This window comes from Lepisma saccharinum, chromosome 10 (assembly GCF_977018435.1).
Source record: "Lepisma saccharinum chromosome 10, izLepSacc3.1, whole genome shotgun sequence".
Taxonomy (NCBI): Eukaryota; Metazoa; Arthropoda; class Insecta; order Zygentoma; family Lepismatidae; genus Lepisma; species Lepisma saccharinum.
This window is the reverse complement of record NC_139238.1, coordinates 42,524,881-42,546,637: the sequence shown is the minus strand read 5'-3', so window position 1 is coordinate 42,546,637 and position 21,757 is coordinate 42,524,881. Positions and strand designations below refer to the sequence as shown.

The window sequence follows — 21,757 nt, the reverse complement described above, 5'->3', positions numbered from 1 at the left end:
ATGTAGTTATAAACATTAAGAAAATATTTCATGTTAATAAATGACCCTGAAGAACAATTTAACCAGTCTGCTTACTGACTGAATGGACCTGGACACCCCTTTGAACATAAATCTCACCGATAGCTTCTAAAATTTGGGGATGTATTGATATGAAATTTTTTGTAATACCAATACATCATCGATGTAAAACTTTATCAATAACCAATATTCTACTGATCAGATTTAAAATCGTTGATGTCTTGATGGATTGGTTTATTGGTGGTCTTCTGCCACTTTTGGCTAATTGTGAACCTAAGGATGAGTGATGAAATTGATGAAGGGACACGCACAAACAACACTCATGGCTAGGCCTGGATTTGAACCTGGGACCCCTGGCATTGTAACATGCTATGCTAACTACTCTGGAAGTCAGTTAAAAAGGTGAATGTTTGAATGCTTTATTAACATCCTTAATTAATGTTTGTAACCAGGTGACTGTAATGCTTTGAAAGAAACTGCACGTCTGGACATTCACTTAGAAAACCAGAGCATTTGAATTATGTACGTGTTTGTATTTATAACAAAATGGCAGAATTCAGAGATAAATTACAGGCTATTTGTAGTCACTAATACTTCTGCATTGTGGTGATTCCACTGAAATTTAATGTGAGTGTTACAACAGTATCGGTGACTACACATGTGGCAAAGCACCAATATATCTGTATATTGGCACACACTGACAAGAGTAAAATTGTCCCATACCTATCATAATTAAACAAGCAAAATTATTGTATATGCAAGTTTTTTAGAGTAGAAAGTTATTCCACTGAACTTACGTAAAGATAGGATCCAATTGGGATAAATCAATTTTTGTATTGATAAGTGTCTGAGAGAATTAATGTGTACTCAGGGAACCTAGGCTTTTCATTAGCAGGAACTAAGAGCCTGTTTGATATTGTACAGGGTTTTCGTAAATGATTGTCGGGGTTACAAACAAGCACTGTATTTTACGTAATAAAGATAGATACATGCAATTTTTTGCAAAATGTTAGAAAACTCACCAAGTTTTTATGACAAAGTCATAAACGTTCCATGTGCTCGCCTCGCGATATCCTGCAGATATCCAAGCGATAGTCCATTTCCTGCCACACTCTGGATAGCATATCACGTGTAACACTGTTGAAAGAATTCGTTATGCGTGTTTTCAGTTCCTCAATGGTAGTGGGTAATGGCCAACGGTATCTTTTACGTATCCCCAGATAAAAAAATATTGCAAGGAGAAAGGTCAGGTGAACGAGGAGGCCATGATCAAAGGTTTTCATCCTCATAACTCCGCCCAATCCAACGTTGTGGTAATTTTCTGTTAAGCAATGATCCCGAACCTGATGAGGATGAGGATTTTCCGTTCCCCATATGTGCACATTGTGTGTGTTTACTTTTCCACTTAGGTGTAATGTCGCCTCGTCAGTGGAAACTAAATTCTCGATGAAATTGTTATCGTCAGCCATGAGATTTTGCATATCGCTGGAGAACGTTTCCCGTACACGACGGTCCTTACGTGTTGGCTTTTGATGCAGACTTAGGCGGTATGGTTCCATGTTTAGCCGTTTTCGTAGAACACTACATAATGTTGTCTTCGGAATGTTTAGTTCCTTGGATTTAGCAGGAATCGATTTCTTCGGGCACCGTAGATAGGTTTCACGAACTCGCTCCACATCATGTTCCGACACTGATGGTCGACCACTGTTCTTGCCTTTTCAAATGCAACCTTTTTATTTGAACTGTGCATACCACCTTCTAATCGAATTGTCTGACGGTGCATCTTTCCGATATTGCGCACAAAAATGTCGTTGCACAACTGTAACGGACCTCGTTGCGTGATATTCAAGGACACAGAATGCCTTCTCGCTAGTAATATCCGCCATTTTGGAAAACTGCCGCCTGGCGGCAGAATCAGGAGACAGAGGTCTATGAAACAAATAAGGAACAAAACTTGTTGAGTTTCTCAACAATATCGTGCATTTGTGTTCACCGTGTCATTCACCCACATCGATTACAACAATGAGGAAACCCCGACAATCATTTACGAAAACCCGGTATAACAAGACTCAATCTATTTTATGTTGAAAACAATTTCCTCATAGAAATTGTTGTTTTCATACAAAATCTTGTGGGTTTTTAATTAAAAACAAACTGAATATGTGAATCTAGAGACACATTGGAGTGAAAAATGCAGGCTCAACCAGAATTCAAACCTAAGATAATGAGTGTGAGTAATACCTTTCTGACCAAAAACACTATTGTTAAAGAACATCTGAAATAATGGATGTGTTTCAAATCACATGTATGGCTAGACACCTCGATTTTGTGCAAATAAGATAACAAAAAAAATTACTTATGTATGTGCTGTAAGTTCTACACACATTTTTATGTACTAAAAATTTCAAAACTTCAATTTCCAAAAAAAATTCAAATTTTCGTGCTATATATTCCTGAATTTTCCATCATTTCTGTGCTTAAAAATGAAAAATACAGTTAAAATCCAACATTCACAGTTGCAAATCTGACTATGTTTTGTTAACATCTTGATAAAAATGAAGTGAACATTTTAACAAGATATCTCTCAAGCAGGTTTTCAATGACACAGGTAGAAGGTCGGCTTCATTTCCTTCTGAATGCTCCTACAAGATGCCTTTATTACAATGATCTGCAAAATATCGCATGTAAATATTAAAATTGGCGAGTTCAATGGGAACAAAGATTCTGTAAACAGACAGACTTCTAGTAATAAGCATAAGAACAAAGTAAAATAAATGATAATGGCACTATTTTAGTTCAAGCATTCACAACCAGCTTGCTTTCAGCAATGAAACGACGAAAGACAGAAGGAAGTTCTTTGGCACAAACTACTAAATTTATTTTTGTGATTCAGCAGCCAAATAACAATTTAGAAATAAATGTAAAAATTAAGAATAAGAAGCTGCATTAAATTTTTTTCATAGCATTTTTTTAAAAAAGAAAATCATCTCCTGGTATTGGTTGATTTTCTTTTACCGATACCAAAGATTTTCAGTGGCTAGAAAAAGCAGGCAAAGGCATCAGCTCATCTCAACATTTGTCCTTTTTAAAAGTTCGTTCACCCTTCCTTGTGACAGATTGGGAGATCAGCCCAGGAAGTTCCATAGATTTTACTAGAAACACTGCATAAAACCCCTGGGAAGCAGAACCCAAACATGACTATGAAGGCATGTAACTGCTTAGTTAACGCTGTAGGAAAAAAAACATTCATTGCCAATTCTTGCTTGAAGATCGTGGTCGTAAGATAGGTGGATGTTTTTAAACCCCCGCTGCACTAATGCCGGGTCAGGTAGTTGTGGAGTTCTTGGAAAAGAGGGATGAAGGTCACTGCGAAATTAGCTTGGTCATATCTACCTTCAAGCGGGAAGGGGAATCAGCAATTTATACTTATCCACTTCACTTCTGTCTTTTGCGTGACTGCCGGTATCGGCCAATGAGGGTTATGTATTTCTGCCAAAAGCTGGCCCCCGTGGCAGGGTGGTTAACCCATCATGCTACGATGCCGGGGTTCGAAACCCGACCTAATTATGGATGTTTGCAAGTGTACATCCATCAATTTCATTACATAATCACTCATCCCCATCTTTGCAAATTAGCCACAAGTGACACAAAAAGCGAAGTAAAATAAAGCAAATCAATTATTTCCGCCGAGATTAGATTGGGAACATACGGCTTTCAATGACAGTACTAAGGAAAATAAGCTGATCGGGACTGGACCTAAAGTTTAAAGTGGGACACAAACCACAGTTTTATGACACAAACTCGCCTCCACCGAGTATCGAACCTGGGATCTATTGATTAAAAGGCGACGGCATTACCACTACACCATCGGGAAGGTTCCTCTAAAGATTTATGTACATAATGTATATAAAATATTTAACAGGAACTTTACCTTTCAACAAATGGACATACCATCATTGTTCTTGGTATTCAATAAATATTCAATTTTTTACTTCTTTAGACATTAATTTTCCTTGACAGGATAGTTATTTTTACACAAATTTTAGCGGTCTTAACTACAAGTAAGCTAGATGATGAATATTACTATTTATGTAATAAAAATATTTATTAGTCAAGATAGAAAGAAAAAATTGGAATTAACGTAGTCATTCCTCCGTTTTTTAGTCTGTGGTTACGTACAACTATACTCCATACACATCGGAGAAATTATGTACTAATTAATTAATTTACATATTATTACGTATCAACCAATAATAATATTAATGTATTAAATAGAAACACTTTTATTATTATATTTCTGAGACACTTTACTCGGACTGGCTCCCCAAATTATATATTTCTAAATACGTGTCTAGTGAGGTGACGAGTTAGCATGACTCGTTAACTAGCCTTTGTTATTTTATACAAGTATTAGCAAATGGTGGTATTGGCTCAGCTCTATAAGATATATAAGAACTATAGTTTTTCTTGTATCTACGCATTGCTTGAATTGTAGAATTATTTTCTTGTAGTTAATGGTTATTACAAGCATAAGAAAACAGCTTTTCGTTGTGACATTTCAGGAGAACACATGCTCCCTTCATCAGACATTTATTTATATGTTGACTAAAGATAGTTATAACAATGGTTAGCAATTTTTTAAACAAAAAGAATCCTTTATATAATGGATGTAGTCACTGTTACATTGTTGTAATATAGCAACCTAACTGTGAAAAGAAGCAGTCTGTTTATTTTTTATTTCAGATAAAAAAATATTTTGATCACATTATTTCTTATTTAAAATTATGAATCCCAAATATCATCAGGTAATTCAAAGTCATCATTGTTTTCACAAAGTTTCTTGATGTTTTCTGTTACATTAAATTTTAAAGATGGTGGCTTACTCCATTTGTGAAAAAGAAAACTCCATACTAGATCTATGTTAAAAAAAAAGTAAAGTATTCCCCTGTGCTTAGCACCACACCATGAAGGCGTATAGGGGGTGTGGGGGTAATGCCCCACACTTTCTTGATCCGGTCGTAAGTGGGGGTGATGTGATCAGCACCACACCCCTGACCACCTTTACCCCCCAGGTTTCCCCAGGTACCCATGTTATTTGATGCTGGGTGGGTGCCGGGGCCGCTTCCATCGTTAGAAAAGTTCCCGGATTTGAACCGGCCGGGGATCGAACCCAGGACCTTTAGCATGGTAGTCAGACACGTTACCGACTGAGCCACCGTGGCCCATTTTCATTATTTAATTTATTCCAGTGTTCTTCTGCAATGAACGAAGTTTTCCAGACATTCAACTCTATGTTTCCCGTCAATCTTTTTAAAACCTTTCTCTTAATCAAATGTTTATCTTCGATGATGTGAGCTGACAAACCTGTTCTTGGGTTTAGATTTATAATGTCCAAATCATGTTCATTCAAAAAACAAGTTGCAAGAAAACTAAAGGAAAAGAGATATACAGACAACCATGAAAAATCTGTTGAAAAGAACTTTGTGTGCATTCCATTCCACAAGGGATTCTCACATAAAATTGTAAAAATTTTTAGAAGATTTAATTTCAAAATTGTTTTTAGTTCACCAAGAAGTTTAGAATGTACATTTAATTAATTCAAAATGAGAAACTCTCTACCAGATGTGGAAACCACAGGAATATATAATATAAGTTGTTCATGTCCAAATTATTATGTAGGAGAAACAGCAAGGAAAATGGCACGAACATGATTTGGACATTATAAATCTAAACCCAAGAACAGGTTTGTCAGCTCACTTCATCGAAGATAAACATTTGATTAAGAGAAAGGTTTTAAAAAGATTGACGGGAAACAGAGTTGAATGTCTGGGAAGCTTCGTTCATTGCAGAACAACACTGGAATAAATTAAATAATGAAAATAAGCCACCATCTTTAAAATTTAATGTAACAGAAAACATCAAGACTTTGTGAAAACAATGATGACTGACTTACCTGATGATATTTGGGATTCATAATTTTAAATAAGAAATAATGTGATCAAAATTTTTTTTCTGAAATAAAAATAAAACAGACTGCTTCTTTTCACAGTTAGGTTGCTATATTACAACAATGTAACACTGACAACATCCATTATATAACAGATTATTTTTGTTTAAAAAATTGCTAACCATTGTTATAACTGTATCTTTAGTCAAAATATAAATAAATGTCTGATGAAGGGAGCGTGTGTTCTCCTGAAACGTCATAACGAAAAACTGTTTCCTTATGCTTGTAATAATGGTAAACTACAAGAAAATAATACATAGAACTGCTTGCAAAATAATAAAGCAAGATTTTCGCAATGCATATAGGAGAATAAGAAAATTGTGTGGAACTTTCAAAATGTTGTTAATTATTGTTTAAAGTTTGTAGAACCTTAATCTATGGTTTTCAAGCCACAAGGCAGCAATTATGCAGTAATCTATTAGCGAAAAGTATGTTGCAAAGTGTATGAGATCGTATATTTCAACAGCTAGAAATGCATTTTAGGCTAATAATAAATACGTACCTGATAATTTCAATTATTTAACCTAGGCTACTAACAAAAGCATTTTTGAAGTGAAATGATTTTTTTTGGCTTAATTGCAATCCATTATCAATCGGAAAATTTAAACATTGTTAACCCTTTAAGTACCACACTTTTTCTTTTGATTTTATTGGCTGAAATTCTGATTGGATATGTTAAGGAGGTTGTTTTAAAGTGATCCATGCAGCAATAAAAAATTTATCTGTTACCAGTTTCATATAAATAGCTGTCCTAAAAATAGGACGCTGGTACAATAGGGTATCATACTCAACATATGCACCGTTCTGACAGAACCTAAGATGATATAAGAAGTTTTATAGCTTGGTTAAAAGTTGTATTGCTACTTCTCTCTTTATTGATTATTACATTTGATACATACGATACACATACATTTTCAAATCATAAGAAAAGGAAACAATACATATATGGAACTCTGGTTGCTTATTGTGTGTGGTAAGGTGTGAAACAATCTTTGCACAATGTTGCCTGACATTTCTCACAAAATGTTAAGGGTTTAGATTTGCAGTTCAGTCCTTGGCACCTTCTTTGTTTATCTCCTCGCACAACATAATGTCCAATGCCATCATACCTCACATCTTGAAATGTGGATTGTGATGATGTTTTCGTGGGTTTTCCAAATGCAGATGGACGTCCTTGTCCTGCCTTCAAATATGTCACTGCAATTGATCTTCTGTATTCCAGCCAGTCCATTCCTGATTGTGATACCTTTCTGTACACAATCCACGCATTTACAACTGCCATGTCAAGCATTCTTGTAAACAGACATCAATACTATTTTTTACCTCGAACAGAAACATTGTATTTGCTTACAAGTCAGTCGTGGTGGTCAACGCCACCCATGTATTTATTATATGTCTTTACAATATGTGGCTGAGGGATGGAAATTTTCGCTCTAGCTGTTCTGTTCCATCGTGATGTTTGACACAATTGCTCAATAGTATCAAAGTTGGTACCGATAGCAACACATTTATTAGCATTCCACTTGACAAATAGTATCTCTCCTTCCACATCAAAATAGTAGTCAAAGGTGCCCCTTGCATCTTTACTCAATTCTTTTGAATCCTTCAAGGGACACTTACTAAGGCGATTCTGTCTCAACGTACCTGTAGCTCTAATGCCTTTGTCTCGCAAGTGCACAAGTAAGTCTCTGCTGGTAAATAAATTATCAAAAATTACCCAGTAGCTGTTTCGCTCTTGAATTGGTTCCAACATATTGAGCACAACACGGGAACCCAAAACTAAGTCTTCTCTTTCATTGTGTGCTATGTCTTTGTCACAATATAGGTCAAAATTAAAGCAGTATCCACTTTCACCACACAAAGCCCACATCTTATATTCAAATCGAATTGCTTTTCCCCGAATGAATTTCTTCAGTCCACGGCGGCCATAATATTTCACTATCATTTCATCCACTGACAAATATTTCTCGAATAGTGGACGGATTTTGAAACATCGATCATCTTTGAATTCGTTCACTTTTCTGTTATCATTGAAGTGTATAAACTCTTAATTTTGAGATACTTATTTCTTGGCATGCCCTTTCTCACAATATCTACACATAAATCATCATCTTCACTCCAAAAGTGCTTCTCACTGGGCACCTCGTGATAGCCTGATAGTAACAGAATCCCTAAGAATCGCAACTCATGAACTGATAGAGACAACTGCAATTCGTTTTTTTTTATTTCTGTTGCATACTTCACAGACTGTGTAGTAATCAAATTCAAAACATCGCAATCGAAAAACATTTCTAAAACTTGAAGCGGAGATTTGCCTGCCAATGTAGTTTCCATATCGGCTACCTGTGATTCTGCACAAAGACCTTCAACTTGCAATTTGATGTACAGTGGGTCACATTTCCTCCAATTTACATCACATGTTGATAGCTGCCTCTTCTTCACTCCCCCTCGTAACTTTCTTCTTTTGCTGCAACCAGGTGTAGGGATTTCTTCACGTTCTTCCACATTCAAAGAAGAAGACTCTGTGTTTTCTTCATTTGGTACAATTTGCAGAAGTAGCCCACCAGGAACATCTGCAACCTCCACATCATTTATTTGATCATCTTCAAAAATATCTTCATCGATGATGATGTCATTATCGGGAGGCAGAACCACCACACTTAGTTCTGCAGAGTTGTCAGCTATGGCTGGATCAAGGAGAATATCCTTTATTTCACTTGCTGTAAGCCCCTTCCTAAACATGTCAACAAAGGTAAATGATAGATAACAGACACTGCAACATGCAAGTTGTTACCTCCTGACACGCAAAAATCACAATGGCTATGCATACGCAGCTACTCGTTTGTCTTCTGTTGCAACGAAGCTAGAGACATCTGTGAGGAAAAAGATGAAATTGATACCTTTAAGTTCCAGCGTCCTATAAATAGGACAGCAAACTTCATTACCATTCCACAAAGGCAAAAACCTCGTGGCTTTGAGATATTCTTCATATAAATCGTATGGAAACCCTTTCAAAGTTATATATAGCATTTTTACACGCCCACTGCATATTGTTTGCAAACTAGATTCATGAAACTGATAGCATGACATAGTACTAAATATTGCTTTAATTAACTGTACTTTTACTTATGCTGTTCTCAACCCAAATTGTTATCTTTATTTATGAACATAGTTATTAATATGCTTTATTGAATACTAAAACAATTGCTTGTTCATAAACTTAGTTTTACATTTAATAAAAATTAAGAAATTAACTGTCCTATTTATAGGACGCTGGTACATAATGGGTTAAAGCAAGTGCTAATTCAGTGGTTTAAAACACATGACTTATACATATTAGAATACTAGTTTTAAAACACAATGAAGGTATCATTTTAGGTATTCCTGACAGAAAAGTGTGCTAAAATACGAGGGGCGATCATGTTGCTTGGACCCTACCATAGAAGGAATGACGTTATGATTGATTTTTTATTTTGTTATTGTTGTTGTTGCTTTCATTCTGAATTGCACGTCTGATTAACGTAGTTTCCTTTTTACAGGGGTTTAACTGAGTGAAGTTGTGTCAATGTGCCAGAATGGAGAAAATTGAGGTGAGAGCGGTGATCAAATAGTTTGTGACGTAGTGGATGGTATCCAAAATTCATGAGGACTTGGTGGATACACTAGGGGATACTGCTCCTTCATACAGTATGGTGAAGAGATAGTGTTGTGAGTTTAATTGCGGGCGAGAGTCGTGTGAGGATGGACATGCAGGTGGAGCACCAAAAACTGTCATGACGACTGAAAACATTAACGAAGTGAACAATATCGTGCTGAAGGATCGTAGAGTCACTATCCGTCATGTTGCTGAGATATGTGGCCTGTCATATGGCACTGTACAAAACATAATTACCCAGGAATTTCAAATTAAAAAAATTGCTGCAAGATGGGTCCCTCGAAACCTCACCCCAGATCAGAACCGCACCCGAGTGCTCATCAGTAAAGAACTTCTTGATAAGTTTCGTGCTGATATAGATGATTTCCTTGCCCGATTTATAACTAAGAATGAAACATGGGTCCATCACTTTGACCCAGAAACAAAATCACAAACAATGGAGTGGAAACACCCACATTCTCCACTAATGAAGAAGGTCAATGTGCAAACGTCAGCCAAGAAGGTGATGGCCTCAATTTTCTGGGACTGCAAGGGTGTCCTTCTTGTGGACTATCTACAAAGAGGCCAAACCGTCACTGGCACATACTACAGTGACCTAATCAAGAAATTACATGATTCCATCAAGAAAAAAAGGCGTGGGATGTTGACCCGTGGTGTGCTCCTTCACCAGGACAATGCACCTGTCCACACCTCACGCACTGCGAGGGCAGTTGCATTGTTCGAATTGCTGTCCCACCCACCCTATTCCCCAGATTTGGCCCCAAGTTATTTCCATTTGTTTAAACATTTGAAGAATGATATTCGTGGGCAAAAATTTTCTGATGATTCTAAGGTGATACGGGCTGTGGACTCATGGTTGGAGGACCAGTCGGAAGTTGTTGTTTTTCTTTCGTTGCAAGGTATCCAGGTGTTGGAGCACCGATGGGAGAAGTGCACTGGAGTTGCAGGGGAGTATGTTGAAAAATAAAAAAAAATTGAAACCCTATTGACGCTCTTTCTATGTTGGGGTCAGAGCAACCTGATCGCCCCTCGTAAGTATGCAAATTTTCAGAAAAGAATAAAAACCACCAATTTTGAAAGAAAAACCCACCAAATTTGAAAAAAATATACACCAAACAATCAAGGTTCCTAGTTGAGACATTTCTGAAGTTGATTTTTGTGTGATTCATAAAAATTATCCTTGCACAAAACATACGGACTAGGAAGTAGGTTTATTACACACACAGAGTTGTTTCAAACTGCACTAGTTAAAAAAATACAAGGTCAACAGAAAGTAATGCAGGAGCTGGAAAAAATAATATGAACACCCGATTAGATGAGCCCCATTTCCAGAGTTTAGTGCTGACTGCACTGGCATTCACGGAACGAGTCTTTTGTTTTCTCTGTGTACTATGATCCCTCTGCTAGAGGCATGAGTCACCAGTAAGCCTGTGAACTGCTTCGTGTTTTATTGCGCTACCATTATGTCGGACCTTACAGACTTCCAACAAGAGCAAATTGTTGGTGCTCCGTAACAACGGTCGCAAAGTTAGTAGGGGTATCACAAGCTACTGTATCATGACGACATACAAAGTGCAGGGGAAAACTACATCTGGGAAACAGAATTGTGGCAGAAAGACGAAACTGACAGAGAGACAGGAGGGCATTAAGGAGAATTGTTAGATCTCAGAGGAAGACCACCCCAACCGAAGTGACTGCCGAGCTGAATATGAACGTTGAGAATTCAGTGTCAACGAAAACAGTGCACCGAGAACTGCATAAACAAAATATCCATGGCAGAGCCGCTATTGCCAAACCTCTTGTAACGCAGGACAATGCCAAACTGAGACCTCAATGGTGTCAGGAGCACAAAAAACACCAGCCGAAGCATACAATCCAGAGTTTCTGGTACCAACAGTGAAGCATGGTGGCGGTAGTGTAATGGTGTGGGCGGTCATTTCATGGCATTCATTGGGTCCTATGGTCACACTGGAAGGAAAGGTAACTGCCAAGGTGTATGAAGGCATTTTAGATGACCATGGCACCATCCAATGGTGACCATGGTATTGTTCCCAGCAGGGGATACCATCTTCCAGAACGATAATACTGCTGGCACTGTCCAAGGTTGGTTTGATGAGCACGGTGACTCACTTACACATCTTCCCTGGCCTGCACAATCTCCTGATTTGAATATAATATCGAGCCATTGTGGTCAGTATTGGAAACCAGAGTACAGGCCAGTTTCCCTCTGCAAGTTAATCTCAAGGAATAGGAGCAGTTTCTTGTTGAGGAATGGTATAGCATCCCACTGACTACTAATCCAGGATTTGTATGCATCCATTCCCAGGAGGATTGAGGCTGTTCTCAAAGCCAAAGGTGGTTCCACACCATATAAGGTGCATGTTCATATTATTTTGTCCAACTCCTGTAGAAAGCAACATGCACAAGACAAGTGTCTGTAATTATTCTTAAAATGAGCAATAATGTCTGTAACACATGGATGCCATGTGCTAACTTTCCATAAACAAAACATTGTGACTGATGTTTCTGCATAGCATGTTCCTAGTCACACAATGACTGGATTCACAAGGTTCACAAGGCCAGATAGTTTCAATTAAACCATGCTCTTCACTATGATTTAAGAACCACACTAAATATTTATTTGACCTCAAACAAAAGAACTATTTATGTTATTTTCTAGATTTCTAAGCTATAATTCAGAAGATATTAAACAACCTATATCTCTGTGACAGTTCCTGAGATATAAAAAAAAGAAAATGTATCAAATGTTGGCTTCTGACTTCCATAGAAAATATATATGACTTTTGGTAGATCCCATATCAAATACTTAGAATTTATAGAGGATTTCTGCTATGAAAAACAAGTTTTTTTAAAAAAGATTTCACAATTAGGCAAGGCTGTTCACTTTTTCAAATCAAGTAACAACGACTGTCTGGTTCCTTACTAAGTGCTCATTTTGCACCCTACCTGCTTGGTGGTCCCCCTAGGCCATCCCTCGGTCCACCACGTAGACCTCGACCTCTCGGGCCTCCTCTCATCATACCTCGGATTCCTCTGAAAATAACAATTCAGAGCTTGTTACATATCGTGCAATATGTAATTTTTTCGATCGCCTACACTGCATGTCAAACTTGTTCAGTTTTGAACTCTGCATGCCTACTTACTTTTTAAAATGTGAACATCAACTGCCAGTATTTCAGTTTTATCACAGAATGAAACAGTGACCTACTCCAGACACACAACTGTCAAGATTCTTTTCTTTTCAGTAATGTCTACCACACATATACATAATCAATGATTCAAATATTTATGTACACTTGGCTACAAACAATACTTTTGTCTCATGTTGTATTGAAAATTGTCTCAATATAATCAAACTGTATAAAATACAGCTAGCTATACATATTCTGAAAAAAAAAGTAATAAAATATAAGCCTCAAGTGACATACAAAATTAAAATATGTTACTATCAAGTACTTTTTGGTAGGATGTAACTACAGACCAGATTCTTTCTTCAAAGACAAGTTATAAGATAATTTCAAACAGCTGCTTATCCTATGGAATAAGTACCTATATTTTATCCATATCTCAGGAACTATCACAGAAAGGTGAAATTGGAACCAGAGCATATTTTGTTTTGATGGAAGCATGTATTGTGAGATTACGCAGAATGCTCATTTTAGGAATTTCAAAACATGAGATGGCCTTCTTTCTACCACACTTTCTTTTGCAATAATTAGGATTTGTGCTGAGATTTTGATCTTTTGTTTACCACAAATATTTCTTAAAATATAAAATGGTCCATTTTATCTCGAGTCAGGCAAAGGGTACTATCATGATTTCCTTAAATGTTTTTTTTTTTATTTTATTAAATTGTATGATGTGGTATGTAATAACAGGTTACCTCATCCAAGCCTCTAAAGAAGTGAGAAGTGGTTATTTTGAAAATAATAGGAGAACAACATGGTTCAAGACTTTGCATTATTTTTAAATTTGAGAGAGACAATACTGCATCATGTGAATAACAAAAATCAAATTTGGGGGTGATGTTAGAAACTGGGAAAAAAAAAATTGGGGGGGGGCAAGTGAAATTTTGTAATTTGGAGCGAATTTACAATATAGAGAATGTCTTCAATTTCGTTAATATTTGGTATACTAACTAATTTTGGCCTTCTAATCACGAATATGTTGTTAAAATGCAGGGTCACATGTGCAAATCGGGAAAAAAGCCGATGTAAGTGGAATTTCTTTCCTTTTTTAGATCTGTATCACATTGTTTTGAGACCAAAATTTTAACTAAGCTTGCCTAACCTAACCTAACTGGAAATGGATCGTGAGGCTAGCCATGTACAATTTGCACACGTCACCCCCTAATTTTAACAACAGATTTGTGATTAGAAGGCCAAAATTAGTTAGTATACTAACTATTAACGAAATTGGACACATTCTCTATATTGTAAATTCTTACCTGTAATTTTTCCAATTTTCAAAAAGCAACGAAAGAAGGTGCAAGGAAACTGCATTCAACTACATACATGTATGCAAGAAAAGCGGTGTTAACATTCAGAAGATTAAACAAATGCCTTCCTGAGGTTTTCAACATTAATTTGATTGGTTAGCATGCACCACATGACCATACACCACACTGTAACCTGCTCCAGAATATAGTTAGTACAAATGGTGTAGACTCCAAATCAACGAAGTAGACACGTGAGTGCAAAGAGAACAAAAAGTGCAGCAAACTATATGGGACTAACATAGAAATATGGTGCATCAACAATATGAAAGTGAAGTTGTGGAAAATACATAGAGAATGTTTGTTCCAGAAGAAGAAATGACTGATGTCCAAGGATTTTTTCAGTAATTTCTTGTAAATTTATACTTTGTATTTAAAAAGTCTTCAAACTTACTTTCACAACAATTTCCAATATTTTAAATATCTTTTATTTTATCCTCCTGTACAACTTATAAAAATCATTCCACATTGAGAATTCTGACCATTTCCATCAAAACTATGGGCAAGTTGCTAAATATTCCAGGATCAAAAGAACAGAGAAAACTACATACCTTCCTCCCCTGTCACCTCCAAACCCTCTGCCTCTGGGGGGACCTCCACGACCAGGCCCTCTTGGGCCACGTCCAAATCCACGTCCTCCCCTATCGTCAGCCATTGATTATCCTGGAATACAATGAATAACAATATTAGCAAAGCAGAAGAATATTAGTAACATCATTGAATGATATCTTCATCGTGAACAAACACAAAAATATAAATTATAATTTAAAAGAACCTGTACTCAAGTTATGTACAGTCATGGGAAGAAGTTGCTGTTACAATAGGTCATTCTATGTCAAATCAACCAATTTTAAAATATTTGGTTGCATGACCATTTTAGAAAAAAAATCCTTTTTAGTACATAGGTTTGCACATGTTTCTAGATATCAAAACCAATGTTAAAAAAAAGTATTGTCTTTAGTTCTCCTGGGGCAGCCATTTTTCCAAACATGTACAAACCTATGTACTAAAAATGGTCACGCAACCACTATTGGATGGTTTGGAATGGAATGACCCAACAGAAACATTAAAATGAACTCTAAAATTTCTATATATTTGATAGAAAAGGCAGAGTGGTAAAAATGTGAAAGGCATTAAATGATGGGCTTGGGGGTAAAACATTGTGACATTTTGGTAATTATTGAGTCACAAAGTAAAAAGAACCAGTGTCCACTAGATGTCATGCAATTTTCATTGGGAGCGAAGTAAAATAAAGCAAATGAAATTTGCATCGGACTCATTGAACCCTTCTGAAATTAGTAAACACATCACAAAAACAGGTAAGAATTAAGAATACAGAGAATGTCTCCAATTTCATTAATTTTTGGCATACTAACTAAATTTGGGCTTCTAATCACGAATCTGTTGTTGAAATGCGGGGGTAAAAGGTAAAAAAAGGTAAAGTGCTCCCCTGTGCATAGTACCACACCATGAAGGCGTATAGGGGGTGTGGCACGTGAAAAAATTATACTTACGTCTATATACGTTGCAAAACCATGCACGGGTAGCCCCACAAACCGTTGACGGATAGCCCCATGAACCATTTCCGATAAAATTAGGTTAGGCAAGCTTAGTTAAAATTTTGATCATAAAACAATGCGATACACCTTTTTTTTTAAAAAAATTATATCGGCTTTTTCCCTTATTTCCAGACGGGACCCCCTGCATTTCAACAACAGATTCGTGATTAGAAGGCCAAATTAAGTTACTATGCCAAAAATTAATGAAATTGGAGACATTCTCTGTATTCTTAATTCTTACCTGTTTTTGTGACGTGTTTACTAATTTCAGAAGGGTTCAATGAGTCCGATGCAAATTTGATTTGCTTTATTTTACTTCGCTTACTACATACCTTCCTCCCCTGTCACCTCCAAACCCTCTGCCTCTGGGGGTGATTAGAAGGCCAAATTAAGTTAGTATACCAAAAATTAATGAAATTGGAGACAATCTCTATATTCTTGATTCGCTCCCAAAAACATATTTTCAGCATAGCTTCTAATAACCTTACGGTAAAATTTTGATATCCGCAAAATATATTTCTTCAATTTTACAGGAGAAAGTACTTACCGAACTGACTTTCTGTACACTTTTGAATGGTCGTGGAAGTGTTTTTTCCCATCGCTTAATTTATTATGCCGGTAAGTCATATATTTTTGAAGATTATGTAACCCCCGGTCAGTGTTTCCAACCACGCCATTGTTTTGCAAGAACATGACAATTTTAACTATGTTTGCCTAACCTACCTTGCTGTGCATGGTTCTATTTATGAATGGTTTGTGGCGCTACGTGCATGGTTCGTGGGGTTTTCGAACTGGAAAAAAATTCAAAATCAGCAACACGAAAGTAGGTATTTTTTGGTGAAGGTTGGAAACACTGCACATCCACTGATCATAGACAACGCTAGCAAAGATTTACCCGCCATATTGTGTGTAACTCCACCGAAAAACCAACAAACAATAATTAATGTGGAAAATTGAAATTATTGTCGTGAAAAAACGAAATCCCACCTTCAAGAATCCTTAGCAATGCAGAATATGTAAATACCAATGTGAAAGAGAAGAAAATAAAGGAATTTCAGACTTTTGGTGGATACTGAAATTTTAATAACTTACTGCTTAATAAACTCTATAATAACCAAAATGTCCCTTACCATGTTTTACCCCTGAGCCCTTCAAATGTTAAAATTGTGTGTGTGATTTGATCTGGTTTATTTTACTTCGCTCTTCTGTCACTTTTGGCTAATTCCGAAGATGAGGACGAGTGAAGATGTCCATGCCCAAGCCTGGATTTGAACCCAGGACCACTGGCATCGTAAACCATTCCTCCACGAAGGTCAGGTAAAATTGTGTCTCAGTATAACATGCAAGTTCAAAGAATTTTCATGTAAATCTCCAACAGCAGCAATTTTCTGTTGACAGTACATATGTGACATACTCAAATTTAGACTGGAATCATTGTTGCAACATGTGTGAAAGCAATTCAAAACACACAAATAGTACACAGTTCACTTATGTGATAGAAAAAAAAAACTTCATGTTGCAACAGCTTTTAACAAACTTGACATGCGAGTGAAAAGAGTCAAATGTGCAAGTAAACTGTTACGAGTCCCAGTCCACCACTTTCAGTATCCCCAATTGTCCTCACATTGCAGGGACAAGACCAAAATTTTGGGGGCTCCCACCGGCAAATGCATCTGGGACCACTCACGCCAAATGCACATAGGACCAGCTCATTTATCAGATAGATCAACTGGTGGGGGGAAAACCCCCAGAGTTTCGCACCCTGGAGATAGCAGAATTTTACTTAAGCGGGCCATACTTTGGGATCAAATAAGCTTTCCTCGCGATGGAACAAATCTTATATTAACTAAAACATCGAAGTATGTCTACTAAAGATAATAAATTTAATTCTCGAGCGGGTAGTGGACCAACAACCATTATATACCTGAAGAAACATTGGTAAAATTTTCGTATCCCCAAAACGTATTTCTTCAATTTTACAGGAGAAAGTACTTACCGAAATGGGTTTATTTATACTTTAGGAAGGTCTTGGAAGTTTGTTTTCACCTCGTTGAAATTTTTTTGCCGGTAAATCATGTAATTTTCGACATTAATGTCACTCCAATGCACGAAAGCTGTTCCCTTGATGTCCGTCTACTACGTGAACCAAATATTTGCGAGCGTTTCATGACGTAACAACCGGTCAGTGTTTCCAAATACGCGGTTTTGTAACTGTGTAACAGTTCTAGAACGTAAATAAACGTGAGTTACTGTTCATCATTTCTGATTACGAACTTGCGACAACATGACGTGCACAGGATCAGTGGCGTGCTCAATGTGAGGTTGATGGGGGCTATAACCCCCCCTTTCGCCCAGTATCTCTAAGGCTATTTATGAATGGTTCGTGGGGCTATCCGTGAATGGTTCTTGGGGCTATCCGTGAATGGTTCTTGGGGCTATCCGTGAATGGTTCTTGGGGCTATCTGTGAATGGTTCATGGGGCTATCCGTGAATGGTTCGTGGGGCTATCCATGAATGGTTCGTGGGGCTATCCGTGAATGGTTTGTGGGGCTATCCGTGAATGGTTCGTGGGGCTATCCGTGAATCGTTCGTGGGGCTAGCGCCAATGGTTCGTGGGGCTATCCGAGAATGGTGTGTGGGGCTACGAATATGTTTTTCGAAACCAATTTTTAACTATTGAAACCTTTGCGTGGCCCTACTAACCTATCCACGTGCCAATGGTTCGTGGGGCTAGCGCCAATGGTTTGTGGGGCTAGCGCCAATGGTTCGTGGGGCTATCTTTTTCACTATTGAAACCTTTGCGTTGCCCTACTAACCTATCCACGCTCCAATGGTTCGTGGGGCTATCTTTTTCACTATTGAAACCTTTGCGTGGCCCTACTAACCTATCCACGCGCCAATGGTTCGTGGGGCTAGCGCCAATGGTTCGTGGGGCTATCTTTTTCACTATTGAAACCTTTGCGTGGCCCTACTAACCTATCCACGCGCCAATGGTTCGTGGGGCTAGCGCCAATGGTTTGTGGGGCTAGCGCCAATGGTTCGTGGGGCTATCTTTTTCACTATTGAAACCTTTGCGTGGCCCTACTAACCTATCCACGCGCCAATGGTTCGTGGGGCTAGCGCCAATGGTTCGTGGGGCTATCTTTTTCACTATTGAAACCTTTGCGTGGCCCTACTAACCTATCCACGCGCCAATGGTTCGTGGGGCTAGCGCCAATGATTCGCAATTATTTCCAATTTCACACTTTGCACATTCCTTTCCTCTCTTCACCACCCCGTGTGCAACCAAAAACTCCACCGGATCCTCAACACCCGGCACCAATTTCACAACACACCCACCACACGACACCTATAACTTCCGAGTTTCGTCAATTTTTGACATTCGTACTTACGTATTCTCCATACTAGTACCTAGATATTTTGCTATGAAGAAGGTCGCAACACTGCATAACCACTGATCATGGACTACGCTAGTCAAGATTTCTCCGCCATATCGCGTGTAACGGAAGCAAAAGCGAAGAAAATAAAAATACTCCGTATTTCGAAAATTGAGATTATTTGCCTGCAAAAAACGAAACGCGAAATAGAAGAATCCTTACGAATGCAGAATATGTAAGTATCAATGTGAAAAATACGAAAATAAGGGAATTAGAGACGTTTGGTGGTTACCGAAATTTTAATGAAACATTAAAACCTGTTATACTTTCAGAAGTTTCGCTGTAAACACGATATTTTCATCAAAACAATCGTCGCGCGTTACTGTCACCTAACTGGAGTAAATTGCTTTACTTTCTTCCAAATTTGATTTACGTTACGCACACCGATTGAAGAATTACAAACACTACAAAACAACTTTAGGTCTTCAGAACAGGAATATAGGAAATTAAATCTAGTCTTATAATAAAATTTTCTGTGATTTCACTTCAAATCGTCAAGGAAGGACCCGCCATTGATAACTGTTGACATCTCCATTCTATACACTAATGATGTAAAATATGCATTGAAAAAATAAGATTTACATTAAAGAAAATGTAACATAAGAGTCTATTACTCGCATAAGTATATTACCCATACTTACAATAAAGATATGTTTCAACTACTTTAAAGATGCACGAATGAATCAAAATGGTGTATTACGGCTTACTTGCGAAGGATGGAATTAGCGGCGTGGTCAAATGACGCTCGAGCTCAAGGAGGTCTCACTTATCCGACACCTTATTGAACACCGTCGTCTACTGACGTCACGATATATACATTTGCTATTAGGCTATGAATGATAGACAAGCTCTCAGCATAAATAGTGCCTCTTTTCTCAAGTCCCGAAAAACTGAAGTGTATTTATGTTAAAAGAACTTAACCTAATAGACCTAACCTAACAACTAAGATTTGCATACTGACGACGTCAGTAGCATAGACAAACTACTAGGAGGTCAGTAGACATTGGTGTTCAATATCTTGTGCGATAAGCAATACCTGCTTAAGGGAATTTTCTTTGACAAGTAATGCAAATTGTCTATTAGCAAAGAATACTGACAATCATGATCGAAATATACTTCGATTATGAAATTTAGGTAAATTACGACTTGATCATGTTCTACAGTTATATCCATGATACTCAGGGGAGAAAGGATCTCCTACAAAGCATATCTGTTTGACTTGCATTTTGCACGTTGCTGATGGACAATTCTGGAAGGCCATTCTAAATCTAGGGGTGTGCGGGGCAGAATTTTTTGGGTCGGGACGGGAATTGTTTTAAATCCCGATATTCGGGACGGGGAAAATTCGCAACTTCCCGACTAATGGCCGGTTGCACCATCTCTGCTTAACGTCTTATTGGTCTTATCCCCCACTTAACACCATTTTGCGGTTGTTCAATGTCCGCCTAACGTTACCTAGCACTTAAAGTCCCGTGTAACGTAAGTGGCGGTCGGGCCTCCGCCTAACGCGTTAAGTGCCGGATAAACATGGAAAAGTAGTACACTGTGCAGCCAACAGATACGTGCAGTACCTAGTATAATCTGTGTTTGCGCTTTTATAGTTGATAAAATGGCAAATGCCCGGTTCGCTCAACGCGCGTTAAATTTTGAAGAAGCGTTAAATCAAGTTAACGCTACATTAGCACATTGAGGCATTTCTCCAACCTTCGTTAAGGCTAACAGACCTCTAATGTCGTCGTTAATCTGAAGGCACTCTTTTGCTTCATTAAAGTGCTTAAGAGTGGGCTGGAGGTTGGCATGAAAGTAGTTTCCTGGCCCGATGCGATACAGAGACACCTAGCGACATATCAGAGGACTAGGAATTCTTTTCGGCTGTCCTAAGCCTGAGGCCAGAGAACCTTCCTTCCTTCACCACCCCCTCCCCTCCGCGTGACTCCCGCAGCGAGGTTTCCAGGAAAAGGACACCCACCTGTTTCTTTTAATTCTGGTTTCGGAGGCTAAAATTTCTCCACTGGCAAAGCAATTCCCATTTCTCTGCTTGCTGGCTGACTCTTGCATGGAGCGAGACGAGTGGCAGGCTCCAGAGACAGAACATTCATGACTAAAGTTTTGATTGAATAAATTTGGTTGATTACAGTGGCTACTATAATTATGTTGAATTTTCTTGTTGAGGTTGGAATTTTATCAATTGAGAGTAAAGAAGGCGGTAGAGAATATCAGTTGAAAGAAAGTATTTTCCTTTGAAGGGGGTGTTTTTTTATACAAAATCAATATAATAATAATAATAAGGCAAGAATTAGTAACAATTATTATTTCAACTATTAACGAATCGAGTCCCTATTAGAGATGGGCAGGAGCGAAACTACCTGGAATTTAAAAAGGGGAAACGTGGACATGCGTAATGACATATGGAAAAACTGAAAAGGAGAAAGACGGACAAAACAATGTAACAAAATGTACAGTAGTAACAAAGATGTCAGGAAACAATAGTATAATATTGAACATACACTTTGATGAAGTAGTTTTCTTTGTTATGATCTGAATTAAGTCCCTTTGCACAGTTCT

General features: G+C 37.7%; 1 protein-coding gene across 9 annotated transcripts in view; it reads right to left on the bottom strand.

Moving 5' to 3' along the window:
• Window positions 1-19,982, bottom strand: part of LOC145993886 (uncharacterized) — a 70,529-nt gene extending 50,547 nt beyond the window's left edge. For 4 of the 9 annotated variants that reach the window (XM_083129767.1, XM_083129766.1, XM_083129770.1 and 1 more), the window contains exons 1-3: window positions 19,834-19,982; window positions 14,748-14,859; window positions 12,648-12,734 (exon numbers count right to left, since the gene is read on the bottom strand). In XM_083129767.1, coding sequence (XP_082985893.1) covers window positions 12,648-12,734; window positions 14,748-14,851 — 191 coding nt within the window. In that variant the 5' untranslated portion in view covers window positions 14,852-14,859; window positions 19,834-19,982. The remainder of the gene's footprint in view (window positions 1-12,647; window positions 12,735-14,747; window positions 14,860-19,833) is intronic. The other 5 variants (XM_083129763.1, XM_083129765.1, XM_083129769.1 and 2 more) reach the window with 2 other exon arrangements.
• Between the last annotated feature and the right edge of the window lie 1,775 nt (window positions 19,983-21,757).